Source organism: Toxotes jaculatrix, chromosome 11 (genome assembly GCF_017976425.1).
Source record: "Toxotes jaculatrix isolate fToxJac2 chromosome 11, fToxJac2.pri, whole genome shotgun sequence".
NCBI lineage: Eukaryota > Metazoa > Chordata > Actinopteri > Toxotidae > Toxotes > Toxotes jaculatrix.
The window spans coordinates 21,585,315-21,605,590 of NC_054404.1; the positions used below are offsets into that span (position 1 = coordinate 21,585,315).

General features: G+C 40.6%; 2 protein-coding genes across 4 annotated transcripts in view; both read left to right on the top strand.

The window, feature by feature from the left end:
- The first annotated feature begins 660 nt into the window (after nt 1-660).
- Nucleotides 661-12,906, top strand: slc1a4 (solute carrier family 1 member 4). The gene is made up of 8 exons (XM_041050607.1): nt 661-1,257; nt 4,796-4,838; nt 7,718-7,783; nt 10,130-10,296; nt 10,418-10,651; nt 11,111-11,305; nt 11,442-11,576; nt 12,330-12,906. The coding sequence occupies exons 1-8, from the start codon at nt 743-745 to the stop codon at nt 12,565-12,567; spliced, it is 1,593 nt and encodes a 530-aa protein (XP_040906541.1). The 5' UTR covers nt 661-742; the 3' UTR covers nt 12,568-12,906.
- A 5,195-nt stretch (nt 12,907-18,101) lies between these two features.
- Nucleotides 18,102-20,276, top strand: part of smap1 (small ArfGAP 1) — an 85,230-nt gene continuing 83,055 nt past the window's right edge. For all 3 annotated transcript variants that reach the window (XM_041049041.1, XM_041049043.1, XM_041049042.1), the window contains exon 1: nt 18,102-18,325. In XM_041049041.1, coding sequence (XP_040904975.1) covers nt 18,208-18,325 — 118 coding nt within the window. In that variant the 5' untranslated portion in view covers nt 18,102-18,207. The remainder of the gene's footprint in view (nt 18,326-20,276) is intronic.

The following is a 20,276-nucleotide window of genomic DNA, read 5'->3' on the forward strand; positions in this document are numbered from 1 at the left end:
TTGAATAATCACTGATGATCATTCCTCTTTCATGCAGTCTGATTTTATTTTCAGCCATGGATGCTGTTCAGACCTGTCTGCCTGCATTAAACAGGCCTGACAGCTTTGTGAAAGGATCACGTCCTATGCCATTATCACCCCAAACTGCTGAGAAAGACTCAGCCCCTGCTTTGCATGTTTGATGGATGTGAAAAATAAATAATATGAGCTGATTCAGGGGCAATTCTGGCGCCTTTATGGACAAAGAGAAGCACGATGAGACCAGATAAACCTTTCAATAAATTGTCTTGAGAAGGAGAGGGGATCCAGTATGAGAGAGAAGCTTTGTCTTTCTTTTACTTTGGTAACTGAGATGGTGAAAGACAGGAGATCAATCAGAAGAGCGGTCAGTTTTTGGGAAGCCCTCTGCGTCCAGTATTATAATCATATACCCCATCTGCTCTTTATTCAGCAGAGGGAAATGTGCCACAGTGCCAGAGACCCTGGCAATCTCCCCTGCTCTTGCATCATTTGCTCTCTCAGAGTACCGGCATTTGTGCGCATGTTCCACTGGCCTTTTTTTTGTGTCGTCGCTCATTCTCCATTGGCTCTCCCTCCGCTCTGCGTCCAGCCTTCACACCGGACCAGCCTTCACGCAGCAGAGTGCGTGCACCAAACGTATGTGTGCATCCGACCCACGCTGCCAGTAGCCGGTCTCAGCTTCCCACGCTGCTCTGAAGAGAAGAAAAGAAAAAAAAAAAAGATGGAGAAAAAGAGCGAGATCAACGGGCACGCCATGCCCAGCTCGGCCTCCACCGACAGGATCCTGGAGAAAGGCGCGCAGAAGAGCTTCTTGGAGAAGCTGATGGAGTTTCTGAGAAAGAACCTGCTGGTGATCATGACGGTGTCAGGGGTGCTGGTGGGCGTCGGGCTCGGCATGATGGTCCGCAACATGAACCTGACCAGGGCGCAGATGACCTACTTCGCCTTCCCCGGAGAGATGCTGCTCCGGATGCTGAAGATGATCATCCTGCCCCTGGTCGTCTGCAGCCTTGTTTCCGGCGCCGCCAGCCTGGACACGCGCTCCCTGGGCAAACTGGGGGGCATCGCAGTCGCCTACTTTCTGGTCACCACGTTGATCGCCTCAGGCATCGGGGTGGCCCTGGCTTTCATCATTAAACCCGGCGTGGGCGCAGGTGGTCTGAACACCAACAACCTGGGTCTGGAGAGTGTCAGCAGCAACAAGGAGACCGCTGACTCGTTTCTGGATCTGGCCAGGTACAGTAGAAAGACCGGAATCATTTATAAGAATCTGGAAAGTTAAACTCTGACATGTAGGTCTCTGTTGAATTAGAAGCACAGGGTGCTTCAGGCACAGTGGTAACACCGGTTACACACATGAGTGGCTCGATGCAGGAGCTAGATTATACAGATGTGGAAGGTGATTCCTGCCTCCTAAGTTAACCATGAGTGTATTGTGAAACTCCTAAAACTGCCTCGATTTGCAGTTCACCATCAAGTTAAATTATATGCACACAGGCTCTGCTGCAGCTATTTAGTTAGGTTTTGTAGGAACGGTCGTACCATCATTATTGCATCACTCCTATCCAGCATCCTGCAGGAACAGTTTTCATTCACTTACATACTGTAGTTACGTATATTACAGTTCTGAAGTGCTTGTTTCTCCTTTTAGTGGTACTTTACACAGATACTCGTCCACATTACAGATGGAAGTATTGTACCTTTTACTCCACTGCATTTATCTGACAGCTGTACAAAGAGTGAACAGAAAATAAATGAACATTTTTATAGATCAGACTATACAATAGGATGTTAAGTAGTTCAAATTAGCACCAACTTGACAAACTCAACAGTAAAATGTTGCTTATATGTCGATACGTATGGTGTATAATCAGTCATAATAATCCAAAGTATTTTATAATAAATTTCTTTTCCTTTGAATCCTTTACTGACAAAACCTCTGTGCTTTTACATAAGGGAGACTTTGAATGAAGCCTCTTTACTTGAAACAAAGTAGTTTTACAGTGGTGTGAATACTTAGACCACATCAAGATCTTGTGAACTGTGCTGTGCTGGCCTTCAGTGACCCAAACAGGAGGAGTCCTAAGAATAAGTTCCCACAGTGTGAGGGAAAGCTGACAGCTGTTGAAAGAGTGGAGTGTATTTTAAGGGAGGCAAAGAGGTGGAGGGATAACCCCCCAGTGGCACTGTGTAGTACAAACTGGATCTGTTAGCGTTTCTCCCTTATCATGACAGCAGGTGGACAGTCTGCTTTTATTTCTCAGTCTTACACTGTGGCTAGACTTTATTTTTGTACTGGTGACCAGTTGCTGAAAATATTTGAGGACGGATTAGACCAGTATAAGATCTGAAAGCCAATACGCTCTCTTATTCCTGGTCTTCTGTTGCTATATTTGGACTGAAGCTGAGTGTATTAGTATTAATGTTGAGTCTGTTTGTCCACTGCTTGGTCTGGAATGAAATATCTCAACAGCCATTAATGGACTGGCAGCAGATTTTGTACAGACATTCATGGTTCCCAGATGATGTATCCTGCTGGCTTTGGTGATCTTTTGATTTTTCCTCTGGTGCCACCATGAGGTTGACATGTTTCGCGTGAAATGCATCAGCAGCTGTTGGATTGATTCCATTCTCTTAAAGCTGTTACCTGAGCACTTTATGATTTGAGCCAATAAGATTTTTTCTTCACACAGAATGGAAAACTATAAAATATATACTGTTCTGTATACTGAACTCAAACTCTCAAATGAAAGGTTTAAACTCCCCAAACACAAATTTCCCCCAAAACCACTGCCTCATCAGACATTTTACATACTTTAAAACAAAATGTAAAAAAAAAAAAAAGTTGGATAAAAGTTTAGTAAACTGGTTCTGCGTTGGGTGAATTAATCATAATTTGGAAACGTGAACAAAAAAAACAGTTGTGCAGTAAAGTCACCACAACGGTTTGACACAGCTCTTAAAAAGGCCAAGAGTCTGCAAAAAGACAGAACCACTCCAGACCACTTTAGCTGAATAACCCTTATTTCTGATGTCTTGAATTTAAAGGATCATGAATGAAGTTTGAGAAATCAAGTTTTTACATAACAGAGATTTAAAAATCAGTCCACAGAGAGGAGGCAGTGGGGCTCTGGGGAACCTCTATGGGAAAAATATGCCAGTTCTCAGCTCTGGTTTCCCAGGGTTAATCCAGATCCTCACCTCACCATCATGTGACAGCAGGAAACCTGAGCTCCTCCATGGAGGGAAGAAGAGTTGATGTAGTCTTGTGCAGCAACAAGTATTTAACCAAAATAATGATATCTCTTAGTGTAATTAGGAAAGAAAAGAAATGACTAAGTGAAAATAAGGTGGCTTCCAGCCAGTGTGGTCAGTGGAGCTAACATATCTAACAGCTGAAGCAGCATTTGGCTCTGGGTTGAAGGCAGAGTTGATGGGGGTCAACGGTTTATGGACTGAATTGCTTGGCTGTGGTCTGGCCATGGGAATAAATGTGAGCAAAGTCTGTATTTCTTTGCACAATACAGTGTGACCCGAGAGGATAAAGTTACAACAAACACACAGTAATACATGGAACAGACCTACAGGCTTCCAGTAATCCCTGTATGCTTTACTTACAGTAGAGAAAATAAACTCAGCACGGTGCCTGTGCAGGCAGACTGTCAAGGAAAAAGGTTTTATAATCAATTTCTAGTAGTAACAAAAAGGACGACGTGCCAAAACAAACTGTCCAGTTTATAAGATAATCACCTTCCTTCAAAGCTGAATATTTTCATCCTCTCCATGATTGTGGCTCTCATGAATACAGGAGCAAAAACAGGAGCAAACTGGCCTTGTTAGAAGGGTTTCAGTCATTCTTTAGTGAGGGGAACCAGTTCACTGGTGAGGTCTTTCCTGCTCTAACAAGGGCTGAATTTTGAAAATGAAAACTTTAACAACATTTGTAATATAACATGACTTATATCACATAACATACATAACAGCCTTAAGTTTTATACAAAAGTGCATCTCCTATAATATGGTCACTTAGATGAACAGATCCACAGTCTCTGCAGCTCTGGAGCCTTGTCTCTATCTGTGCTGTCAGTGTGACCTTTAAGCAAATGTTGAGCAGAACATACATGGAAACAGCAGCCTATTCCCTGTACACCCTCCTACTATAGAACTTTGTCTTGTTTTTGATCATTAATTTGCACTCCACCAACCTAAACCTCAAGATGGTAACTTGTAATTAAAATAAGCCTTACCTCTAAACCTAAATGAGGACGAGCCCAAAAACACCCTTAGCTGTAAGACAAACTAATAAACTGTCATGTTCAGTTTGAATGTCAGATAAAGGGAAAGTGTAAGTGAATGAATACTGTGAAACCTGAAGGAATATCTAATCCCAGTAAAGACTTTTCTGATTTGTTTTAATAAAAGATGAACCAGACAGCAGCACTGCAACTGCACTGTCAGGGAATTTAGGGAGCAGAGGACTTTGCGGAAGACCCTGGGAAAAGAGCCAAAGTGCAGAGTGTGTGATGACAAACCAATCCTGTGAACAATTTACTGTTCAGATGGGTTAACCACTTGGTTTTGGAGGACCTGTCGAAATTTGTGGCTAGTGTTCAGTCAATGTTTGATTGTGTTGTTGTTTTTTTTAAAACAAACTGCAGGCTTTAATATTAACAGAATCTTTGGTCAATTACATGAAATCAAAGAGGAAAAACTGCATAGGATAGCTGTTTGGTTTTCTGTGGCTCTAACATGTTTTTCTCTTTTTTTTTATCAGGAATTTATTCCCAGCAAACTTGGTGGCTGCTGCTTTCCGTTCTGTGAGTCCCAGCACCTCACCTCACCACACCGCGGGGTCCTCACTTTTTCATCAAGTCCTCTTTTTATGGCTGCTTTTTGTCTGTCTGTCCTTACCACCTGTCTTGTGTGGATTGTTCATCAGAATTTATTTCACTAAGCACGCGGACGCCACTCCATGATCATTTACAGGCTGTAGCGCTGAGAGCCTCATAATGCCTCTTAATGAGGAGACGTTCAGAACAGAGACCGGCTGCTCTCCGCTGCTCGCCCAAATGCTTCTTTTCCTTGTGTCTTACCAGCCGTTACCATGGCAAGACCATTCCATTCCAGCCAGCCTAGCAACCCACCTCGCCTCGCTGCTTTCGAACACGGCCCGCTCCACTTCCTAGAATTTTGATCGTGTCTGCTAAGGCTAAAATAAGGATCAGGAAAGTTCAATATTTGGGGATGTGCTGTACAAAATGGCTATGCACACACACACAAAAGATAATATACACGTACTTGAACACACACACACACAGACACACTTACTTAGACACATGCACACTCACATAAGTGAACCAACTGCCTTAAACTCGCTTAAGAAAAGGCCAGTGAATAATAAACCCACAAACAAGTTAGTGACATCTCACAGGGAGAGTAAGTGGAGTTTCAAAGAGCAGTCAGGTCACGGAGTTCAATATTCACCCCCCCCCCCCTCCCCAAATGGCCTATACAGTGGTAGAGCCCCTGTGGAATGGGTCCAAGTGTGGATTAAACCAAGAAAGCAGAGGAGAGGGGAGATTTACACAAAATGACAAGCAGCTAGATGTTTAAACAGACATTTAAACAAATGAAGAGAAAGATTTAGATTATGAGGAGGGCTGTCTTCCCACTTTTCTGACTATAGTCACACACTGTGTGTCTCTCCACATCCAAGTCTGTTTGAGGTCCATATAGATCTGTATAGATGTTGGAACCCCTTTATCCTATAGGGCTGTTTAAAGAAAAGCAGAGAGGGAGAGACGCAGCTTTGTTGCAGCACTGGTTGTCTCCTCTAAAGCTGAAAGACTGAAAGACTGAAAAACCTGGCCCCCAGCTTCACACACATGCTGCATTCCTCAGAAGAGCAAAGACAGACACTGTTTTTAAGCAGTGTTATTTTCATGTTTTCAGTCATTTTCAGCCCATGATCATTTGTTAACACTCAAAATCCTGCTTAACAAAATTTGAAAAAGCATTCTCAAAGATTTCTGTGGACCTCTAGGAATATAATTGCATGTTGTACAAAATGTTGTCAACCGTCAGAAAAAGCCTTTATCCTTGACTTGAGGTTTTCACTTGATGGTGACAAAAATTTAACTGTTGATATGTTTAAATGATATAAATTAAAACAGGAGTTTGACATTCAGGGGAATAGGAAGCCAAGCTAGTTTAGTTCTGTCCTAAGTTAAAAAATAATATGTATACCAACAGCTGTGAAGCTCTGTAACCAATGCATTGTACAGATGTTGTGATCCTTACGTGGGAGTAACAGGGTGTAACTATTTCTCGGTGAAAAACACTAACCATCAAGACAATGTTACACAATGTTAACTCCCTCTGAAACCACAAATTCTCTTTTTTTTACACTTCAGTTTAGCTGTTTCCTACAGAAGTGCATTACATTCACCAAAGAAAACAAATATTAGAGACATTTTCTTCTTATTATAACTCCTCTCATATCTTATATTTTCCAGCAAAGAGCTCACAGCTTTAAAATAACAGGTGCTAAAGTATATTCTGTGACCCGTCAGACTCTGTGACCTGTCTATATGGTCAGTGCCACACATTTTATCATACTTTATTGCATGCTCTTATCAAATGGTACCATAGAATTTCTGATAGCTGGATGCTTTTCAGATGAATGACTTTGTGCCTGTGAAGCATCATTTAGTGGTTTAGCTTCTGCTGAACAAACAGAGATCAGAGCTCTGTCTGCCTGAACAACCTGAAGGACGTTAGACGTCTGCACAGTGTTGACACAATTGTTCTACTTATCACAGTCACCATTAGTGTTTAATACATAAACTCTCAAGCAACAAGATGGTATTGTATTTTTTCAAGTCCATCATCCTCATCACACATAATGACATTACATTGTCACTCTTCAGGACATCTGACTGGTTATTTACTCAAGGTGCAGAGTTCCACATTAACAATAATAATAATAATCATAATAAAAACACCATCTGTGTTACTCAGTGACATTAACATTTTCTACTGTCTCTAACCAAGGAAGGAATAAAAGAGAATTAAATCTGGTAGCGTTATCATGCCTCTGTCTTCTCAAATAGCGATGACTCAGAACCACCTTAACCTGACTCATAATTACCAGAGCTGACTCTCATAAAACACAGGGACATGATCACACTATTGTGAGATAGCGTTCTCATATTTTATCAGATAATTATGAGGTAAGACCTTAGGCCTCTAACTTTTGTTAGACGTGCTTTTGTGGTTTCCCCCCTGCTTCCAGTCATTATGCTAAGCTAACTGCCTCCCAGCTCCAGCTCCACACATTGGCCTAAGATTGATATTGATCTTTTCATCTCACTCTGGGTTAAACTCATTGCTTCATCATTTTTGGCATATTGCATGGCACAGTCTCCTTGTTATTCATCCCCCTGCATCCATAACATTGTCCAGGTTTCTGATTGAGGCTCAGGTACCAGGATGTTGCTGAATTTATCACTATGTTTTTTATTAGCACTACTCATTTCTCCATCTGATTACCAGTAAACAAACTGTAACAAGTGCTAAAGATCTATCCTCTGCACACCATAGCTACACATATCAGCACTATAACTGTTCTGATCTGTGAACAAACAGCATCAAACAACATTAACTACAACAAGCTTTCCTTTCCTTTATGTTTCAGTACGCCACTGACTACAAGATGGTTGCTGTGGGCAACGACACCAATGGGACCACCCTCTATCAAAAGGTACAAACACCCCATGTGTAACACAACTATAGACACATTCACACACACACACACACACTTTATGTTACATGTGCAAAATGTTAAACGTTGCACCTGTGAAAGGAAAAGTGTTCCCATCTGTGTCTGCGTGAGTCAAACAGTTATCACTGTGACATTTAAAGCAGGTGGTTCAGTCACTGTTGATTTGTTGATCAGGGGAGAACATGTTTGCTTTGAGCAGTTTTTTGTGTTTGTGTGTGAGTCACCTGTGGGTGCAAACTCACTATGTGAGATACTAGGGGATGACTTGTTTTAGGGAGCATGGGTTTAAGGTTCATGCCAACTGTTAAAATAGGATTAGTTTGTCTTATTACATCATTATAAATCAGGTTCTGCTTGTTTTCTAAACTTCTGTTTAAATGGTAACTCTTCTTCATTTAATGGTTAAAAATGTCTCAGTTATTCAGAAACACTGGCACCAAATAACCACAAGCAAATGTTTGGGTTTCATGAGCAATTTCTAACATACTGACATACTAATCCCTATCAATTTATGACAGTACATTCTGAGTTTAAATAGATCAGCTGATTTTTAAAGCAGTGAAAGTAAAGGGTTACAGAGCAAATGGAAAGAGAAACTGTCCATTACTGTAAAAAAGGCTTTTATCTGCTCTGTTACTCTGCAAACACACAAAGAGCAAATACCAGCAGATGAGATCTCACGTAGCCTTTAGAGTTCATCATAATCAAACACAGTTTTGTTTACATTCTGTGTTCATCAGCAAAAAGCAATTTAAGCTTATTCAGCACCATCACTGTAATTCAGTATTCACATCACACATACCTTGAAACGGTTACTGGGTGCTGTAATCTTTCCTCCTCACTGTAGTTGCCAATCAAGAAATCCCTTCACCGTTTTTGTAACTTTCTGAAACTGACAATTCCTAACACAACTTATTGTGTGAATGAGCGCAATGTCATGACTGCCTTTGAGGAAATACTCTCCAACAGTGTGTGTCAGGATGTGTCATCATCCTCATTGGTCATTTGGAACAGGTTCACAGCTTTAGTATCCCTGCTGTGTTCTTCAGAAATCGTAGCTGAGTCAAACTTTCTCTGGACAATCATTTTAGAAACAGTGTCAGTCTTTGTTGTAAAATTTTAAGTAGTCACCTCTTGTTGAGAGATTTTTCGGCTGTAACTTTAACAAGATATTACCTGTAACAGAGCTAAAGTTATGGTTTTTACATCTGGTTTAACTTGGTTGGACTCTGGTCTACACTTCACCTAATTATAAGAGCTTTCAGTCAGTCACAAGTGTTGGCCATTGGACAGATCACCTTGACCCAGCAGCTGTCCATTGGACCTGTGAGGAAGATGTGTTGGTTTGAACAGGGAACAAACACAACCTGGTAGAGGGCCCACTGCAGATGTCCAAATTAGCACTGTGCTTGGTACATGTAGTAACAAAACAAAAATGTTGTTGTGGACAAAATACTTTTTTTATATTTGTGGCTTTTTAGCTGTTTTTACCTTTTAAAATGAATCCAGGTTTTTAAATCAATCAGAGGTTTCGATATAAGATTATCTAATATTCTAAATTCTAAACATACAGTTATAATCGTCTAAATCCTAGTATTTTTCCCCAGTGGCTATGGCTTGCCCCCATTGACCTGGTATAGGGGGACAGTTGGGGGATCTGATCTTGGCATCATTCCATGGTATTTGTCTGTCGTGGGTCATGGTGGACAGTCCCCCGAGTGCCAGGGGATGAAGCTTATGGAGCTGTGGGAGAGCTCAGGACAATGGGAGAGGATTGAGCTCAGGATTTGTCCTTGTCCTTATTCGTTATCCATCATCCAGTTCACTGAATCCTCCAACTGGCCCCGGACCTACGCGCCCACGCACGCACACTATGTAGCAAGAGGTGTCGTATAAACTACTACGGATTATATCAGCACTATTGTTTGACAAGCTTACATGTCCATAATGAAAGGCAACACACGAGGTGCCAGTCTAAGCTGTTGAATAAAAAAGTTTCATGACCTAAGAAAACCAGTCTTGTTTAGAGTTTGATCAGCAGGCCGTGTGGCTCATGTTTTAGTCCCATTGATCCACTACGTTAATCCTGAAATACTTCAGCAACTAATAGAAGGGTTGTTCTGTACAGACATTCACAATCACCAACAAATGACATTTCAACCAGCCACAGCTGTATATTGTTTTAATGAACAAATCTGAGCATATTAACTATGATGGTAAACGTGCTGCTAAACCTGCTAAGCGCCAGCATCCTCTCTGTTTTCCCTCCACAGTCTTTTCACTTATGTTTGGTCTCATACAGTGTCCCTCTGCTGTGTGTTTTAGGTTCCTATTGGGACAGAAAGCGATGGCATGAACATCCTGGGTCTGGTTTTATTTGCCATGGTGTTTGGTGTGGCGCTGAGAAAGCTGGGAGACGAGGGGGAGGAACTCATTCGTTTCTTCAATGCTTTCAATGAGGCAACCATGGTGCTGGTGTCCTGGATCATGTGGTGAGTAGAGCTGGCTGCATCTGGGATTTTACAGTAGTGGTATATTTGGATGGCATCAGGTCTAAAAAATAAAAAATAAAAAACAACCATTTTTCTTTCTGCACTCTGTTGTATCTCTCAGGTATATCCCTTTTGGCATCATGTTCCTGGTGGGCAGTAAGATTGTGGAGATGGAAGATGTGGTTCTTCTGGTCACTAGTCTTGGAAAATACATCTTTGCTTCGATCCTGGGCCACGTTATCCACGGGGGCATCGTCCTGCCTCTTATCTACTTCGGCATCACACGCAAGAACCCCTTCAGTTTCCTGTCAGGCCTCATCACGCCCTTCACCACGGCCTTCGCCACCTGCTCCAGGTATACTGTCACAGAACAGGGTTCAGGGTGAACAGACGGAATGCTGAGTTCATGAACAACCAAATGAAATAATTTATTGAACCCGTTCAGAAGCGACACACAGCAGATTACAGCCACAGTTAAAATTTTGAATATTTTTAACATAAATTTCTGTTCATTAATTGGATTTTGTTTTACCACATTTTCGTGATGATGTCAAGAAATTTGGTCAGATGTGCAGTGCCACATGAAAACTGTAAAAACATATATTTTCTATACACATGTTCTCACATATTTGCAAGGGGTGAAAATGACTTGAATGACTTGAAATCTGAATCATGTTTTGTTTAGAGTCCACACCATGTAATTAAAATATGAACATTAGATGGCATGCAGTGATTTGGGGCATTAGTTTCACTTGAGTGCCTGACACGCAAGAAATTAACTCTGTGTTCTGCATCTCTCGCTTTCACTCACCAGTTCAGCAACTCTTCCCTCTATGATAAAGTGTGTTGAGGAGAATAACGGTGTGGACAAACGAATCAGCCGCTTCATCCTCCCCATCGGAGCCACGGTTAACATGGATGGGGCGGCCATTTTCCAGTGCATCGCTGCCGTCTTCATCGCTCAGCTCAACAACACTGAGCTGAACGCTGGGCAGATCTTCACCATCCTGTGAGTCCTGGGGATGATAAAAAAGATCCCTTCCTTTTGGTCAGCATAGCTGTTAAGTGAGAACAGCCAACTTTCTGTAATTGGTAGAAGTGCCATTTGTTTTCATTAATTGTATTTGTTTTATTAACATTTCTAGCGTGACAGCCACAGCCTCCAGTGTGGGTGCAGCAGGCATCCCAGCCGGTGGCATCATCACCATCGCCATCATCCTGGAGGCCATAGGCCTGCCAACAAACGACCTGTCCCTCATGCTGGCCGTTGACTGGATTGTGTGAGTAAAGCCTGTGAACCCACTGATTCTCATATTTGAAAACACACAAAGCTACAACACACAGCTATGCACACACACACTGCCAACATTACAGTAAGCAAAACTAGATCAGGGTTTCCTAACAGGAGGGTCGACAGACGGGAAGCACAGGGAAACAGTCTGAAAAAATAAGTTTGTTGCAATTTCCCCTCAGCTCTGCGCTTTTATCGTGACAAAGCAAACATACATAACAGAAGGTTAAACTACATCTCTACATCTGAAAGAGCTTTCCTGCTTTTTGAGACAGGTCAGATGTGGAACAACAGTCTGGCTTTCAGAACTCACTCCAGTGGCCTTTACAAGCTTTCCAGTTTCTGGACCAAAAACTGAAAAAAAAAAAAAAAAAAAAGATAAGACACTTGGCCTTGAACAGAAGGACGTCTAACAGTTTTGTTGCCATTCCATGTATTTGCTGGCAGGGGCTGATAAAGAGGACTCTATGCTCTTTTCAGTCCTTTCTTCTGACACTGCTAATGGGAAAATACTGTACATTTGAACTCAAAGACTACCGGTATTATTATAAATAAAATGGAGCTGAAAAAATAGGGGCATGAGTAAAGGTGAACTGTAGTAATAGTCACTTTCTCCAAATTATTTTAACAGGTGAAAGATGATAACTCTTATTGTCAGGATCAGTTTTAACCATGTAATGTGATGTTTGCTAAAAGAAGACTGACCTTTGCTGTCTTGCTCTTAAATGCACTTTGTATACAGGGATCGTACCACCACTGTGGTGAACGTGGAGGGTGACGCTCTGGGTGCTGGAATCCTCCATCACATCAACCAGCAGGAGATGAAGAAGCAGCAGGAGCAGCAGCAGGGAGGGGAGCTGGCGGAGGTCCGGGTGGAGGCGGTGGCCAACGTCCAAGCGGAGGAGGAGACTTCACCACTGGTCATGCACCAAACCAAAGCCTTGGCGGCCACGCCGGAAGCTATTGAGTCTGTCTTGTGAACTCAGCAAGACTTTTTCTCTGGTGACCTTTTGACCTTTCAACACTTCTGACATTGCTGCTGACAGGGACACCATTCTCACTCAGTGTCAAAAAAAGGAGGTCACTGATGGTTTTGCTTGTGAGGAAAAAAAATTGCCATAGTAACAGTCTGTCTAGAGCACTGACTGTCCACAGTGCACTTCCTGCTGCTGTTTTGAAATTTGGTCTCTTGGGCTAATGTCTCAATAGTTGGGTTTCCATCCAAGTATTTTAAGGCAGATAAGGATATAATCCATTTGAAAATTATCAATTTTGAAAACATTTCCTCATAATTGCAAAAAGATTTTTTAAAATTTCACTCAAGGCAGATTTTTTGGTATTTTTTTTTTTAATCTTGATTAAAACATTTTACGATAAACAGTAATGAAACACACTAAGTGTAAAACATCCCTAAAACATTCCCATAAATGTCATAGTTATTTGTCTCATGTACCGTGTGAGATGCCCATGGCCATACGTTTGTACGTTAGAACATGATTAAGTGCATTTCTCTGTCTTTATCTTGAGACAGCAAATACAGTGATCAACAGTAACTGTAGAACACTAACTATTTGCCAAAATCTGACCAGTCAAAGTGTCTAACAGATGTTTACAAGTGTCTGTCATAGCTTAATTACATGTTCAGGAAGCTTGTTTAGTCACTTCACATCAGCTATTGGAAACGAAATTCTGTCTCAGATTGAAGTAGGAACTTTTGTCCCAGGTTTAACATAGTTGTCACAATCCAGAGAGAGATGTTTACAGGAGGTGCCCAGGCTTGTGTTTGCTGACCATCAGCAGGCAATGTCAAACATTAACCCTTCAAATGAAAGGTTAAGAATGTGGCCTATTTTTCAGACAAGCCTCATGCAACATGTTGACCCGGTGTCCCTAGTGACCCAGCTGGCCCAGTGTGGTAAAAATTTTTTAGTGCTATACCATTTGAAATAGTATGTATACATGCATGCATTGCCATTATGGACCTGTGGGAAAACCAAATGACATCTCAGACTAATCTGGACTAATAAGTAAACAGAACATTAGGTTATTTACATAGCTGTGGCGCTTTAAATCTCTCTCATGGGAAAAAACCCCCCTCATAAATAGCCAAATGCAAACAGGATAAGGTGCCTTCATTTCTCAGCTCATCATCATCAGCATTTTACAAGCATGTTTTTCTAATTTTGTAATGACAGTGGTCCATTTACAAATCTGCTCCTGGAGTCTCTGTACTAATAACGGCTACACTCTCAACACCCATCTGGCTCAGCAAGACCTCAAAAGTTAGATTTATGTACCAAGGAGTCTGAAAAATAGCTATCTTGTTTTGAGTTTTGTTTGCTAATTAGCCAGCTAAAGCAATGCTAATACGCAGCCCTCCGTTAGCTCTTACTAATGCTCTTATTTCTTAGCTAGTGTTTGTTTAGCTAATGTTAATATCAGGTGTTTAGACTAAGACATGTTCAGCTAACTTGATACTGGAGTTTGTTGGAAGCTGTAACAAACTCAACAAAAAGACACTACTTTTATTCAAGGCAAACAAACAGCTCCCAGTCAAAAGCAGGACAGAAATGAACCTAATCTGTTCAGCTTTGTTGAGACAGCAGAGTAGTAACTACGTAACTACGTACGCCTTCACATTAAATGAAGGCGTTGAAGTTAACTTACGGGATACTGTTAAAGACATAATCATGGCCATTATTACAATTGATTGAAAATTAGTTTGCAAGTACTGTAAGCACACTTTTTTGACATCATGAAAACACTCCAGTCTCCCATTTATTAAAGAACACACACATATGATTTATGGTTGTCAGTGAGGTCACTAGATTAGGGTGATTTTGTTTAAGAAATCCCTACAAATCCACAAGGGTTTGACTTGACAAAACTCAAAGCTTCATCTAAATGTTTACACACTAACACTGGACCAAAATGAATGATGAGTTCACATCATACCATGTGCCATCATTTTGTGGATTCATCCTTTGATTTCAGAGGGATTATTCTCAGTGGTGTTTCAAAGGCCTGCCCCATATTAACCTTCAACTGAAGTTACATGAAGTTTAACATGTATTTCAACTGTTTGCACGACTTGAGATGATGGTTCAGTGCATCAAACTCCTTGTCACAGTCGACAAATCTCACCACCTCAACCTCCAAACTCTTTCTCTCTTACTGGCCAGATTTTAGAGTGACTGATCACTGATGACTTGTCTTTATTCAGTCAGTGGGATAAATTAGTTGTGGTTATTAGATCATTTTAAAGGGAACATTGCCACTATCATGGTTTACTTGGAGGGATTTAAAAAAAAAAGAGATACTGCTCCAAAGAACTGACCGGTGCTTTTCCTTAATCTAGGGTTACAAACTCTAAGACCAGACTTGTACCTGCCATAGTCGATGTCCATACAATATGGCATGCGGTTTGACAGGGAAGCTGTGCCAAATTTCTAGTAGTTAAGCAGAAAGTCTCCCTTTCAGGATACAGGACTTTACTGACGGAATGGGCATGTGCTGTCCTCTAGTGGTGATGAGCATTAATATGACCGTTCAGAAGTTAAAAAAAAAAAAAAAAAAAAAATTGGATTGCATCTCAGAGCTTTTGTGTCCATATGAAACACTTATTATTTTGGCCGACATTTCTGAATGATATCAGTGGTAATATTTCCTATTTATTTGTGCCATTGTGTAACATTCATATGGAACAACTGGTGATGAGATCAGTCCATTACTCAGTCTCGTGATGTTCTACTGTATTTTAAAATGAAGACCACTAAGAGGTGAAAGATCTTCATGTATGTGAAGTGAATTTCATTCATGTTGCTTTCACCTGATTTCTGAGATGCTCATTATGATGTGGTGATGCTGCTTTAGTTTTGGATCATGGTATGTGTGTTGAAACTGTCTGCTTTAAAGATAAAGTAAACTAGTATGTTTGAAAATGTCTTACTCAACATCATCATTTGAGATTTAACAGATGACTTTTCTAAGCTGACAACTGCTCTATTAACCTGAAGCTGAGTTTTGTGACTAGGTTTTGTTGAGTTTACCTGGTACAATCACCTGTGATTACATTCAATGTGGTACCTTCCTTATATATATTTACATATACATATATATATTTGATATTAATTTATTGTAATTGTTTTAACTTTTGTATTATTTGTACTTTCTCCTTTTAACACTTTCCCTCAGTGTTAAAATTTTTTATTGCTATGATACACTTTTTAAATGAATCCTTCTGCCAATGTTCCCGATAACCCCTTTTTAGAAATGTGCTTTACTTTCTGTTGTGTTTTTCTGTTTAGGAATATCTGCTACCTTGCCTGTGCCATGTCAGTGTCTAACACTTTACAGCTGTCTCTTTGCTGTTGGTCCTGCTGTCTGTCAATATTAAAGGTGATACAGTAAAATTTTTCATGCAACCAAAGTGAGAACGCTACCATTTCTAACCATTTTTTAATTATGCCATGATGTTGTTCAGGACATTACACAGGAGGTCAATGTCAACCCCCGTTCTTTGTGTGATTGCATGCAAAAAAAACGAGGGTGAAGTTTAAAAATTGATAATCCTGCAGACTGAGGGTGTACTGCCCTTTAAAGCCTTCCGTAGAACCAGACTCATTTCACATGATGCTATTTTAAGGGTTAATCGTATTTTCTGAACACCCGACACGTCAGAGTGGGGTTGATAAGGTTGCAGGTACTGACTATTATTCAGTGATTACTTGGCCTGATGCTGACATTTCTGGCTTGTTAAAACGTCCGTTTCTGTCCATGCCCTGTTAAACTTTACCTCTTCAGGCAAATCACTGTCATTGATTATCATTATTATGATGATGATGAAAACAGAGCAGAATATCATAACACTTATTTACAACTTGGACCTTGGAGCTGGAGAAACAGAGGCTGAAAACCAGAAGAAAATGTGAGGAGAAACTGAGGTTGCTGGAGAAATAATGTAAGGTCTTATTATGGCTGCAAAAATACTACAAATATATTGATGACAGTTGATGGGATGGGTGAGAATCATGCTTATTAGCAGAAACAAGGATGTAGCTCTTGCATTTTTATGACTGCATGATTGCACCTGCGCCAACAGCTCCTTCATGTTAAGATGACACGGCTTCCCCCCACTGAGTGAATGGCAGCTGCCATTCACAACTCTGCAATTAATTAACTGAAATGATGATTGCACCATATGTGTTCAGAACTAGTATAATTATAATATCCAGTCAAGGGGCAGGTATTAAAAGGCGCTTAATGTATGTAACTATAATACAAGAAAGTGAAAATACAAGTAAAAATACAAGAAAGTGATCAAATCAGTGGGAAAACAAAGAGAAAGCTGCTGGAACACTAGACATGAGGACCTGAGACAATGAGAATCAGGTGAAACACATCAGGGTGGGGCAGGTAATTGCACAAGACACAAAAGGGCACGAAGGTAAGTTATCTGGAACGAGACAAGAAGTGAGTACTCTGAAATCAAAACAGGAGATGGCAGAAAAGACTGGAAACTAACAAACATGAGTTTAGGTGCACTCTTCATTTTAAGGACTTTGGAGACAAGATTTTTCAACCCTCTCTGACCCATGAGGAAAACCTCTTTGTGACCAGTCTCAGTCCCAGTCTGCAACAAAGCCAAAAACCTTTTCCCTTTTTCAGGGAAATTTGCCAAATGGCAGTGAGATTTTGCATATGGGTTCACGGAAAAATCACTGATGTCTGTCATGAATAGATGTCACAAGTACTTGGGACGCTGGTCTTGGAGAGTTCGGCGAGTGGACCTCATACACTTGTGGCAGGTGACAGATGTTTCACATGGGCAGACTGTGTGTGAGACAACTGCATCAGGACTGTGTGCAAAGAGCCTCCATCACACCTGTGTGTGTGTGTGTGTGTGTGTGTGTGTGTGTGTGTGTGTGTGTGTGTGTGTGTGACAGAAGCCTCCATCACTGCTGTCTGTACTGGTGTGTAACAGAACTTACTGGCTTGTTAAGTGACTTTAGGTTTAGATGCAGACACTGCAACAGAAAACTGATCAGTCCAAGACTTTACAAAAAGATTCTGCTTCTTAAACCTGCACAGAGTGATATTTTTGACAAAAATATTTAATTAAATCATAATTTACAAGAAACTGCAGTTGCAGTTACTAATAATCATTACAACCATTTTCACAATCTCGTCCCTGCTCACAGCAATCATTTCAGTTACGCACGTGTAGAAGTTCCCCACCCAGGCCAGCAGGAGCTAATGTTAATTATAACAAACTCCATTTGAACAGCGCATTTTATAAGATACATCATAGAACAAATAAATATATACGTATGTATGTATATTATTATATTTATTGTATCATAATTCCTTGTATGAACCATAGATATTTGGTTAGTAAGATTCTGATTCCTGTGCAGCCGTAAAATTCCGACAGTCTTGAAGGCAGCGGGGATGATGTTGCCTTGGATCCATATTACCTTGCTAGCAGGTTGCAAGCTAACTGAATACACACGGTCTAGTGCGGCTACAGGGGGATGTCCCACCCTTTTTAATACAAGCTGAGAACTCCGTGGATTGTATCGGCTCTACACAAGCAGGACTAACGTCCAAACTTTAGCAAGATGACGACGCGGTCGGAGAGAGAAAAAGCCCAGAAACTGAATGAGCAGCATCAGGCCATTCTGTCTAAACTGCTGAGAGAAGAAGACAACAAGTACTGTGCTGACTGTGAGGCAAAAGGTAAGCCTGTTGTCTTTGTTGTAAACCTCTGTGTCAGAAATGTGAAAACAAAGAGATGAAAGGTTGTGGGAACTTGGTTGCTAACGGCTTGCTAAAGCTAGCAAACATTTTGCAACGTTATACTGATGGAAGTCAGTTGTGTGTGGCTATGCTTTCATCCCTCCTAGCTTTGTTGCTCAATACCAAAGTGCGTAATTTAGATTAAAATTATTTTTGTCATTACGTATATATATTTTGTACGATGCCAGCATACTTAGTTAATGCTTGTCTAGTCAGAATTAAGCCAAAATGAATAATATTTAGCGATATTTGTCCAAGTAGCAACTAAAAAGGATAACTTCCTTTTAGCGCTTTCGAAGTAAAATCCTCATTAAGCCATTATATTACTTAAAAAAAAAAATAGAGAAAAAGCGAGGCAGTAAATATTAAACAAATTAGTCATAATGGCAGATTAATGACGTAAAAATTATCTAAATGATTTTGTTATACATTCATTGAGGTTGAATATTGTGTTTTTCTCTCTCGCTTTGTGGACGTCTGCGCTCTAATAAGCTTGCTTTCAAAAGTCATGCTTTTGATTTTATTTTGAAATCGGATGGCTTCTAATTCCGGTCTCCTGTTGTATAAGTGTGGGTAGCTTGACGCACCTCTTGGTCGACAGTATCGATGTCATGTCCTTGACTGGATTATTTATGAGCGGAAAACGTGCGTGTCCTGTGTAGGCAACATTAAATTGGAGGTGCACCTTGCTCGCTGAACGTCAGAAAAACACTTCACGTTCTGTAGCTTTGCTGCATTTGCAGCCAACACCTTACACCTGACTCGCGATGCCCTCGTGCAGAGCATCCGCCCCCCAAACTCCATTCAAAAAAATCTGAACTTTTAAAATTCACTTACACAGACTCTAAATTACAGTTTGATCGAACAGGCTAATTAAACGTTTAGGAATCAATCCTCAATTCGGCATACATGAACTGTATCAAACACCGCTGTATAACAATAAGATGCAAACTTTAAATTGTGCATTATTTTAACAAATGCCACAATTACCTGAATATAACAATATCAACTTCAAAACAACATATTAATGTAATAATGTTTTGCAGAGTTGCTGTAGCAGAATTACCACGGTGTCGTGACTGTTGGTTAAACGTGTAAACCGGTGTGTTTGCCGATAAGTACAGGAGCATGAAATTCCCAGACTTGTGAGAGGAGTGTGAACGGCTCGTATCGGGGCTACCTATGACTGAGATTAATGCCTTGTGCGTCATCACCATGCCTGCGCTGCCATCTGACTGTAATCTGTAGTACCAGACTCCTTCAAGCGGTCAGTCTGTTTTATTCTCTGATTCTGATGCTGCTTTTTTCACTTGAAGTAACATTTAGGTTGTACTCTTTTTTTTTTTTTTTTTTTTTTCCTCTTCCTTGATGTTAGTAGAAATAGCATAATGATCATAGCCTGGTGTTGAATCTTCCAGCAGGTGCACAGTGGAGGGTGTAAACCTAAACCCAGGTTACCCCCAGTTTTCTGCGCAGAACAGAGTATAGGGATCCTTTCAGACCAAAAGTCAATTTACAGTACAAACATATTATATTTACTGTAAGTAAAGTCTTTGTCAGCAGACTGAGTTTATTTAGAAATTGTCAGTTGCACTTTAAAAGTCAGCTGACCTTTAAGTTAAATGCAATATTTTTGTCTGCTACAAATACATGGCTGCTTAGGAAATTGGTAAATCACTTGTGCTGTAATCTCATTTTAAGAAAGAAAAAAATATAGAGTTTGTATGTGACACATATACTTGCATTAGATACCTGTTTTTGTTTTTTTTAGCCACACGCAACATGACCAGCTCCAGTGTGAAACAGCCGCTAGTAGCAGAGTTAAGACTAAATGAGGATATACACAAAGTTAGTGTGTCCAAAACACTAACAAGACGCAGGATATATGTCA